Here is an 11,272-nt window from a genome sequence, read left to right as displayed (position 1 = left end):
CCAGGTACACACACGCACACACACACACACACACACACGCACGCACGCACACGCACACATACACACACACACAATCACACTGAAACTCACACACACTTCAATTAGTCGGTCGTTGTGGGGACCATGTGAGTTCAGAAGACTCTCTGATTAGAAGGTGTGATGACATAGGAGTCAGTATTATGGGTGGCTGTGCTCTCCTCCTGTCAGGGTTATAGGATCCATAATGTCCCTTCCTCACTGGGGCCCCCCACCGTGTGAAAACCACCTACTCAGAAGCCTGTGGTTTCCATTCCCCTTCCAAACTTTAGTTTTGTAGCTTTTTTTCTAACGTGTCCTTCTTTTTTCCCCCTGCCTTCCTTCCTTCCCTCTTTCCTTCCTTCCTTCCAGGCTGAGCGGCAAATCCAAGATGGACGCCCACAAGGCCGCCGGCACCTCGCTGTCGCCGGGACCGAACGCCGCCAACGCCGTCACCGCCACGGTCGCGGCCGCGTGGCACAACGGCCACCACAGCCAGCGGGGCCACAACGGCAAGACGGGCAGCCGGCTGGACCACGCAGACAGCCTCAAAATACACCATGTATGTGAGCTCTCGGTCAGTCCCGCCAACCCTCCCTCTCCCTCTCTCTAACGGTATTTCCATATCCCCGCAGTAACCCATGTGAACTTTCTGTCCTCTCTGTTGGTTTGCCTTGGGGGACGTTTTCATGGCTGGCTTTTATTGCTCCGACGTTAGGCAATACCCTCCTGGCGTTGTCGGAGTGTAAGTGAAAGGGCTGTCCCCCGTGTCTGTTGGGGCGTAGAGCTTTGTAAACCGGCTCCCAACCTTCTCAGGATATCTTTTGTCGATTTTTTTTTTGATTAATGTATTTAACGCGCTGTCCTTTTCTTGTGCTGGTGCCCGAGAGAGGGAGCAAGAGTTAAGGAGGGTTAGCTTGACCTGCGACAACCTCAACCTTTCTTTCTTTAAAAGGGAGAGAGAGAGAGAGAGAGAGAGAGAGAGAGATACAGGGAGCAAGATCTATAGTGATGGAGCAAGGGGGAGAGGGACTGAGGGACTTGGCGAGTGAAGTCCTAGCCCCACCCCCAGTCGGAACACAGTATATCCGGCAGCATCAGGCACCCTGCTGATAAAGGAACACATCCAGCTCTAGGGATGGGATGTGTCGCTCCTGAACACCCTCTGAGGGCCCTTCCACGAGCGGGATCTCTCGAAAGAGCCGATTAGCAAGCGAGCAGCCCTCGAGCGATAATTATCAACTTTGATGCTGCTCAAGAAAAAGAGGGATGACCTTCTTTGATAGCGCTGCAGATTTTTTTTAATCCAATTAATGAATCGCTGGCGCTTGATACAATCAGGAAAGCGTAGCAGGAATTGTGCTGAGCGAGAGAAGCAGCAGCTCCCTGTTCTCTACCGTTAGCAGCAGCTCAGCTGTGAACCGGCATGTCAGCTCTTTCAGGTAATGACCAGGCCGGGGCTGTTAATCATTTTATAGGTAATCCATACGTGGACGTGAAGTTGGTCCCGTAAAAGGCTCTACGTCTAGCCAATCCCCTAATATTTTCCCAGCATTTATTTGAGGCTGAAACGACGTTGAGCGCACCCCCACATATAAACGTTAGGCTGCTTCTCGAGGAGGCGTTCACTGTTAAACCCGCCTCTACGCGTGAGCTGCTCTAAAAAATGAGATGTAGTGATATTCCCTCTGACGCCACTGTCGTGTTTTGCCTCCTGGGACATGGCCCCCCGTTTTTGTGCGTTCCCCTACGACCGGTGTGGTCGTACACGCCCCAGTCTGAGCCAGCGTGATAAGACTTATAACCATCTCATTAAGACCACATTAGAGTAAGACCACCGGCTGTGATATCCAGATGAGAGACGGGAAAGGGTCTAGTGTAGCCCGCTGAACAAGCTGTCGTTTCACCTGGAGACAGAGTGCACACGTCCAGATGATTAATTTTGCATTGCTGTCTCCTGTTTCCTACCAGCCTGCATGTGTGTATGAAAAGGTCTCAATTGCTCTCTCTCTCGCTCTCCTTCTATCTCTGTCTCTGGCTCTCTCTCTTCCTCTCTCAATTTCTCTCTCTCTCTCTCTCTCTCTCTCTCTCTCTCTCTCTCTCTCTCTCTCTCTCTCTCTCTCTCTCTCTCTCTCTCTCTCTCTCCTTTGCTTGTTTCATTCACGACTGTTTCATTTCTGCTTTTTGGATTTTATTTCTAATTTGAGTGGTATTTCCTCATTAATAAATGCCCAAACCTTTCTATCTTGTTCACACAAAAAAGCACTCATAATCTATGGAACTGGACCAAGTAGGTTGCCTGGGTATGTGTAATAGTTTCTTCTTGTTAATAAAGTTGTCTTTTCTTTTTCTTTTAAAGCACATGTTCTGCTCTGGGGTACAACCCTTGTATCATCCAATCGTCCAAACAGGTTTAAGATTAAGAACAAAGTAAATAACAACAACAAGGAGATAATACACTCCCTTCTCCTCTCCTAATGGGCCGTTGACCTGCAGTGAGTCCTCTAGGGGGCAGCACCATTCTGTCTTCACCCTTGTTGCTACATGCTCTCTCAGTGTCGGGGCGTGCAGAATGACTAGGCATGTTGTCTCTGGTTTATATCTTGAGCCTGTCAGTTGCAGTTACATTCAAACAGAAAGACCAATTAAGGAACTGTCAGTTTGCTGTAGTGTGTATATACAAAAAGTGGTGTTCACACGAGGCCGCGGTTGATAAGTCCCCTCAGATATTTAACTGGCAGCCAAGGCTTGGAACATATTGTTAGCGGCTTGGTGGTTTTTTTTGGCCCACACACTGCGTCTCTGGCTTCCCTATCTCCTTCATCGACACATCTCTGTTTATGTCCCCTGTCACACCCCTACTGCTCTCCATTACCGCTCACAACCCAACAGAGACGGATGCACAAATCACAACCTAACCCGACTCAACGTAGCAAGTAGCATTAGTGACAACTCACATATATACATAGAGATTAACAAACACGTTGGGTATTTTGAAAGGGACCCTGTGGATGATGCCTCGTACACAGACACGATGAGCAAACATTTCAGTGCCACTGAATTCGATTTTTTTCCCTCACAAAAGAAAAAGTTTTAATTGGAGGAAAGAAGGATGTAATAGTGGCTTTAATCAGTGATCCCCAGGAACAATCATTGGCGCGCCTCCTACATTAGCTCTAGAGCTTAGTCTATAGTTTAAAGTTTACCTTGGGTCCCTTTTGAGTACAGCACAGCCGCTCTAGGGGATGACTCCATTTTAGCAGTGACCCTCTCGACACAAGACCCCACCCCCCTCCCTCCACAAACACCACCACCACCATCAGCCCCACCCGCACTCCCGGTTTCACCATGTCACGTATCCATCCATGTCTGTGTCCATCTCCCAGCTCTGCATGACTCCAAGAGCCTCCCCACCTCCCTCCCTCCCTCCCTCCCTCCCTCCCTCCCTCCCTCCCCTCCTCTCCCCCAGATCCTCCTTACCATACTACTCATTCTACATGGACTCCTTCCGCTGATGTAATTAAATGCTTATCTAAATCCCACCCCCCCCCCCCCCTCTCTCTCTCTCTCTCTCTCTCGTTATCTCTCTCTCTCTGTCCACCCTGCCCCAGCGTCTCTTATACAAATATGGCTGCATTTGTAAAAGTGAAAAAGGCAGCGAATCCCGTAGCCAACAGATTCACCCTCTCACTTCCCCCTCCCTCCCTCACCCTCACTCCCAATTTTAACTTCTCATCATTTGCTTTTTTTTTTGTTTGTTTGTTTGTTTGTTTTTGTTTACGTCTCCTTAGTCTGAACCGATATGTAGCGTTGATACTAAAAAGAGGTCATTGTCTTTTTCCCATTTCGCTGCGGAGAACACTCCTTTCTCCTTTCTGTTTTCCTTTTCTTTCCTTGTTTTTGTTGATATTGCATACGTGTCACTGATTGAAATGGAAGGTAGGTAACGCTTTGCCTACGCACGTGATCTATGATGCAGATGAGAATGTGAGAAGCACCCTTTCGCCTGAGTGACGTCAATGTCTCTCTCTCTCTCTCTCTCTCTCTCTCTCACTCTCTCCCCCCTCTCTGTTTCCTCTCCCCCTTCTCCTCCACTCTGTCTCACTCTTGCTCTCGCTCGATTCCTTGTCATTCGGTCTATAAACGAGATCATTCACTAATTGAACATCAAAAATACTCTGATTGGAACACGACTTAGAACTCTGGGTTTTTTTCTCTTTCCTCCTGAATTTTTCATCCTGAAAATTTCCAGTATCCCGTTCTATCTTCCAGATTCATTTCTTTCCTCCATCCCAGTTACATGACTATTTTTATTTTTGGTTTTGTTTCGGTAGAATGCACACCTGTTCGTCCAGCATCTCTCCGTTTGTTGGTGATTTAGTGCATTCGTCCCTTGATTCTGTCACGTTGAGTTTTTTATTCTTTCTCGAACCGTTCTCGCTAACAACTGTCTTTAGCACCCTGTGGTTTTGTGTTTCCTAATCGCCTTCTACACCATTTGTTTTCTCTCTCTCTCTCTGTCTCTCTCTCTCTCTCTCCCTCTCTATGCCTCTCAAAGGGAAGAAACGCTCTCCCCCCTTCCGTTCCGATCACAGAACTGTGCTCACTTTGCTGTCTCTCACGCAGTGACCAAAGAAAGACAAAGGAGACTAATGCATGTTTTAGCAGTTCACTGTGTTTGATCATATGAGCCCTGGAGGTCAACTGTCCACAGGTTGACCTCTTCACCATGGGCCATCACAACACGTCAAACACAAAACAACACAGAATATACAGAACTCCCACCCAACACCATGCAGTTATACAATCAGAGGAGACAGACCACTAAGACTGCTTTTTGTACTAAGTGTCTCTCGACATTTATTATACGACTATAACTCTTGTAGTAATAATAATGATATCTTATTTTTCCGTATTGTAAGATAGAAACTATTTAAATGGACACTGTTGAACCTTTATTGAGTGCTTGAGTTTCAACGGTAACTCAATCCTTGACTTACGGAGAAGAAAAGGCCAACAAGCTAATGAAAAATTAGGCCTCACCTTAAAACCACAATTCCATTCTCTCTGACCTTTGGTTTTATAAAGTGACATTTCTACGTGTCTTTCACCAGTTTGTCAGTGGAAATTGAAGAGAGAGTCAGTCATAAAAGAAAACGACCTCTGAAAGATCCTAATTATTATGTGGAGAGTACAAACTGTACATGCACAGCTGCAAAATATGTATCTCCATCGCAAACACACTACAAATACATGAGCTGACCCTAGACCTGACTTATGTGCAGGGCACTATCCTGACACAGCAGCCCCTGTGGTAGAGCACAGGAGTAGGATTACAGCATAGACCTCTGAGGGACACTGCACATTGTGGGGTCATTTTCTACCTTTTTTGCTTTTTTTACGTTATTTTCCGTTGATTATCATGCATTGTCTCATGACTCACTGGCAGGGGCGGGGTTTGTGTCTTTTTCTCTTGCATTTTGTGAATCTAATGATGCACTTATGTTGCCCCACTTTTCCCTTTTCTTCATACCTTACCTACTAAAGGAGGGAATACCACTTTATTGGTAAGTGGATGTTAACCAGAAGGGAAATAAACAAGAGTATCCATTTGAAAAAAAAAAGAAAAACTAAAGAAAATGGGTCGCTGTTCACATCTCAGCAATTGTCTACAGGAATTGTGTAAAAATCCACAAAGTGAAAATTTGAGTAGCCGATGATTTGGTTTTTTTCTGATTGGGTTGATTCAATAATTGTGAATCTTTATTTTGTTCCTTCCATTTCTGTGATGTTTCGTCGAGTTGTCTACTCTTTTCTGTTTTCGTTTCATATTTGTTTTGAAACCATTGCTTAAAAAAAAAGAATAAATAATCACAGAAAAAGTCCTCTTTTTCCTCCTCCTCTTCCACCTCTGTAGCTCTCTAATCACTGTCTCTACTCCCTGTCTCTAATCTTCTTTTACTCCATTTGGTTTACAGATTCTCCCTCTCTTTCTCCTCTATAGATTTTCTTTGTTTTTCCTTTTGGTTCTTTTTGGGATCATCATTTCTTCTGTCATTATTCTTTTGCATGCCCAGTATTGCATGCGCTGCACCATAGAGGACTATCCATAAGCTACATGGAGAAAAATCTAGATCTTTTTTCTTTTAGATGTTTACCTTCTTTTTTGCCAAAAGTACATCGTAGCTCTTAACTCGCCTCACGTGGAAACACTCTAATGCCCTTTCCTCCCCCCTTTTCTTTCTCCCCCCTTTGTTTCTCCCTTTTATTTCTGTTTGTTGGTTGTGGTTCCCATTGCAGAAGCTCCACATGCTGGCTCCTGCCTCGGCCAACGCTCACCAGACCTCTCTCCTGAGAGGGTCCAGGCTCCACACCGCCCCCAACAGGAGCCAGGCGGCGCTGCAGCCCGGCCAGCTGGGGAAGGCCGGGCCTGGCGGGGAGGGCAGGCACGCGGCCGCGGGCGGCTCCCTGTCCAGGAGGGGGAGCCAGAGGGCCAGAGACGGCAAGAGCCCCCGTGGCTCCCCGGGGACGCACAGCAGCGACTCCGCCCACTCCCAGCATAACCACGCCCACCGAGGACGGCGCTCCTCGCACCGGCAGAAGAAGTAAGCCGGAGGGAGAACCGCCGTGCCTGTGTTGACCCGTGGCGTTTCAGCTGCGTTCAGGGGAAGCTGGGAACATCCCCATTTTGCTTCTTCCTGTTTTGCTTCTGGCTCCATTTGTTCTAGGTGCTCCTGAAGTCCTCACACTTCGGCTGGCAGTTTTAGCCACCGGAAGACTGCCCTCTGGCATTAAGTCAACTGGTATGTGCCAGTAGGGGGGCAGGATAGCGTGGCTGGCTGGGTTGTCTCCCTCTCCCTCTCCGAAGGGTTGCGGGTTCTGATCTCCAATGTCCAATGCCTACCCGTAGGCATCCTTGGGCAAGACACCGGCTCAAAATGTACAGACGTCTCCTCTTAATTCTATTCGTAGACCTACTTTCAAATGTGTGTGTTTTCATTTCCTTTCTTGTTCCTTGTATAATGTTCATAGATAACACGAAAAAACGACTAAAGGTTGACCAGCGACAACAGCCCCCTGGTAACCCTGACAACAGGAGACACGCCCCGTCCAGGGTCGAAGGTTCCATTGACTATAAGCATCTCCTCTGGTCCTCCAGGTCCAAAGGCGTCCACTCGTCCAAGCGGCGCCACCACCGCTCGGGGCGGGGCCAGGCCCACCGGCGGAGCCCGTCGCCGTCCCCGGGCCGCCTCTCGGCCAGGAAGAGGGCGGGGTCCCGGGGCGGGCAGCAGCCCCGGCAGCGCAGCAGCTCCTGGAGCAGCGGCCGCTCGTCGTCGGGGTCCCTCTCCAGGGACCGGGGGGCCAGCAAGGCCAAGTCTCCCCACAGCCGACAGAACAACTCCAGGTCAGACCCCCCTCCCTGGCACCTTCGATCTGTCTGTAACACTGCCGCTCTTTCTGTCTCCCTCAGTCTCTCTCTCTCTCTGTATCTCTCTCTCTCTCTCTGTCACTGTCACTCTCTCTCTCTCTCTCTCTCTCTCTCTCTCTCTCTCTCTGTCACTGTCTCTCTCTCTGTCACTGTCTCTCTCTCTCTCTCTCTCTCTGTCACTGTCTCTCTCCCTCTCTCTCTCTCTGTCTCTGTCTCTGTCTCTGTCTCTCTCTCTCTCTCTCTGTCTCTGTCTCTGTCTCTGTCTCTCTCTCTCTCTCTCTGTCTCTGTCTCTGTCTCTCTCTCTCTCTCTCTCTCTCTCTCTCTCTCTCTCTCTCTCTCTCTGGTGGGATGGTGTTCTGGGCCTAATGTGATGGGGTTCTGATGGTGTTCTGTGTGTCGGCAGGGATCGGGACAGTGCCAACCACTCGGAGGGGGAAGGCCGCGGCGCCCGGCGGCGTTCCCGGAGCTACTCGCCCATCCGGAAGAGGAGGAGAGACTCCCCCAGCTTCATGGAGGCCCGCAGGATAACCAGGTACACAACATGCTCACCCCTCCGCACCTCTGCTCCCGTTCAGCTGGCCCAAGGAAGGAACAGGATCACTCTTCCCCTCGCAGGACACACGCGGTTTTGAGGCCGAGACAGAGTTTGAGTTCTCTCTACTCTGCCTGTCCTTGTTTGACTATATATAAAATTCAACCTGAGCAACTATCTTGTGCACATCATGTTAGCTGGTTAAAGATTGCCTTTGTCCTGGACGCCGCAACACATGTTAGTAGACTCCAACACCCACACATTGATGCAATGCATTCATCAATACGACCTTGTATTTAATTAAAGTTTGGTTTCCTTCTCTGTTATGCGCAACAACAACAACAACAGCATTGGGTAATCTTTGACCTCCTTTGACAAATGTAGATGATGGTGCCTTTGGATCAAGGTGATTTCTGTGTGCCATCGTCACTCTCTCACTCCAGCGCAAAAGGCATCTCCTGACGCCAAGACAACTGAACGCTGCTGATCTCCACTGCAGGCTCGTTACCCTGGTAACTGTTGCCGTGCAGAGAGACCCTCCTGGTCTGTCTGCGGCGGCTCGCCTTAGCAGCGAACCACAAGACCTTTCTTGAGTAAAACAACCTAATCTCCCGTCCATCACTCTCTCTCTCTATCTTTCCCCCTCTCCCTAGCTCTCCTCTCATCCACCTTCGTCTCTTTCTTAAATGCACATGAATCAACCCTCAGGTCAACACTGCGATGCACTAACCACTTGGCTCGTCCTGTACTCAAGTCACTATCAAGGGTCCTTTAGGTTGGAATATAGAAACATTTCTTTAGCTCTCGATCACCTGAGAGAGTAGAGACCAATGTGACCCAATGTAGGAGGCCTAATCCCTGCCTAAGCAGAAGGGACATGCATTTAAATTCACTGGAAGTGGCTTTGTATAAAAGGGTCTGCTAACCAGCGAAATGGTAAATAATTAAATCCAATCCACAAACAACATGACCAGGTCCCCTTGATAGTGTTTTGAGGTTGATTTTCCGGGCTCCGGCGTCTTAAAAACACAGTTTTCTTCTGGGAGCTAACACCTCTTAACCTACAGGTCACGCTTTCCCGGGGACTATCGCTCATCCACCTCTTCACACTGTAACCGGCGCCTTGCGTTTGGAATAACTATGCGCGTGTGTGTGTGTGTGTGTGTGTGTGTGTGTCTGTGTGTGTGTGTTCGTGCATGTCTGAGTGTCTGTTGGTGTCTGTCTGTTTTTGTCTGTTAGTGTGTTTATGTTGTGTGTGTGTCTGTTTGTGTGTGTGTGCGTGTGTGTGTGTTTGTGTGTGTATGTTGTGTATGTGTTTGTGTGTGTGTATGTGTGTGTGCATTTGCGTGTGACAGTGAGGTTGAACACTAGCACTCTCTGGTCTGTGATTAACCCCCACTGCTGCTCTCTTTCAGCAACTGCGCCCATCGACTCACAAAAGCCTTTGACTGACCTAACACTTGACTCTCTACAGCCCTAAAAAAACTAAACCGGCTTTTAAACGTATCCACCCCCTAACAGTGTTTGTGTGATTTTAACTCCAACCATTCTCGCACATATGTATTCTCTGAGCTGCAATGTGCTGTAATCCTGCTATGATGTTAGCGAGCTATCGTACGCATTATAGCACAAATGGTATGTTAGCATGGCGCCAAAGCACTAAAGAGGTTTGATGTTGGGGTATGGCTGGACGCTTACATCCCGTCCGTCCGTCTGTCCGACACTTACCATTGAGCAGCTGGGCGCTCATGGACCGTCCGGGACCCTAACCCGTCTCTCCGCTCTCCCCTAGCGCCCGCAAGAGGCCCATCCCGTACTACCGGCCCAGCCCCTCGTCCTCTTCCTCGTCCTCCTCCTCCTCCTCGTCCAGCGCAGCCAGCACGCCGTCTCGCAGCCGGAGTCGAAGCCGGAGCCGCAGCAGAAGCCGCAGCTACGGCAGCTACAGCAGCCGCAGCCGCAGTCGGAGCCGGAGGCGTTCCCGTAGCAACCGCAGCTACGACAGCCGCAGTAGCTACGACAGCCCGGGCTTCTGAGAGGGCGACGCCCAGGAAGGGATAATGATGGTGACGATGATGGGGAGAAGAAAGAAAATCATGGTTTTAACCCCGGGTTCGGGTTGGATCGTCATGTGTTGGTAGTTTGAATGGGTTGTGAATGGGAGTCCCGTACTGGCAGTCAGTGGTTGGGGGGTGTCAGCTTCTTCTTGGACTCTGATCTGCCAAACCACAGCTTCCTTCACCGACTGCAGAGCTCACAGTTCAGCGGCCCAGCCTTCGAAACAAACCCACCACTCTAAAATATCCCCGGTAATGTTATCCCCACCTGCAGTGGACCCTCATCCAAACTGTTTATTCTTTGGGTTAATTTGGTTGAAATCCTCGCTCGAGCCTAAAGAACAAATCTCAAAGTGTGTTTGCACTTTCTCTGTATTCTTCCACAAGCCGAAAACCAACCAAAAAAAAGGTATTTATTAAAAAACGCATACACACACAAACAGAAGTCAAGAAAGAGACGACGAGATGAGATACAAATGGCCAGTAACATAAACCGACATCGATACGAACTTCTGATCTTTTCTAATCAAAGCACAGAGATCAAAAAACAAGGAAAACAAACAGTGAAGAAGAGACGACAGAAGTTAAAAAAAAGAACAGTTGTATCATATTAGTCCATATGTATATATCCTTAAATCCTATAAGCTCTGGCTTGGTAACCTATGCACTGTATACTCTATGTAATTTGAGGAGGCCTACGAGACTGCCACATAGCATGATGCATCAGCAGAGAGACTGAGAGGCTGCTCGTAGGAGAATGCCTGGACACACGCCCACCCTATCCCACCGTCCTCCATTCCATCATCCCTGTCCCGCGACTACAGTTCCCAGGGTGCACCTGGTCACCTCCGAATGACCTGTACAGTATGTCAACGACTTGCACACATAGGGATGTGAAGGAAAGCGTATTACCGTCATTTGAACACCCTTCCCTGTTCACTTTTCCGCTGATTATGACTTTATTTATGACTGTGTGGGTGTGTGGGTGTTATTTATGACGTTTGACAAATGTGTGTGTGTGTGTGTGTGTGTGTGTGTGTGTGTGTGTGTGTGTGTGTGTGTGAGATGAGTGCCTCCTCTGCATTGACCTGGGATGATAACATGTAAGAGTACTCTTGAGTATGTCGCCTACTATAAAGGCAGCTTTATGATACTGTACAGTTAAAAAGAAAAGTAAAACTGTCTGCAAAAAGTATCCATGCACTCATGTGGGTCTATTTTAACCACCGATTTATTTATGA

General features: G+C 48.6%; 1 protein-coding gene across 1 annotated transcript in view; it reads left to right on the top strand.

Moving 5' to 3' along the window:
- Nucleotides 1-10,010, top strand: part of srrm3 (serine/arginine repetitive matrix 3) — a gene marked incomplete at both ends in the record, with an annotated part of 37,539 nt that extends 27,529 nt beyond the window's left edge. The window contains 6 exons of the mRNA XM_079738124.1: nt 1-4; nt 388-592; nt 6,316-6,620; nt 7,175-7,420; nt 7,849-7,977; nt 9,770-10,010. The exon at nt 1-4 is cut by the window's left edge and continues 104 nt beyond it. Of these exons, the coding sequence (XP_079594250.1) occupies nt 1-4; nt 388-592; nt 6,316-6,620; nt 7,175-7,420; nt 7,849-7,977; nt 9,770-10,010 (1,130 nt within the window). The remainder of the gene's footprint in view (nt 5-387; nt 593-6,315; nt 6,621-7,174; nt 7,421-7,848; nt 7,978-9,769) is intronic.
- Nucleotides 10,011-11,272: the final 1,262 nt, after the last annotated feature.

Source organism: Pollachius pollachius, assembly GCF_949987615.1.
Source record: "Pollachius pollachius genome assembly, chromosome: 6".
Classification (NCBI taxonomy): domain Eukaryota; kingdom Metazoa; phylum Chordata; class Actinopteri; order Gadiformes; family Gadidae; genus Pollachius; species Pollachius pollachius.
Note: the sequence above shows the minus strand (reverse complement) of the source record. Positions and strands in the feature narration are given on the sequence as shown.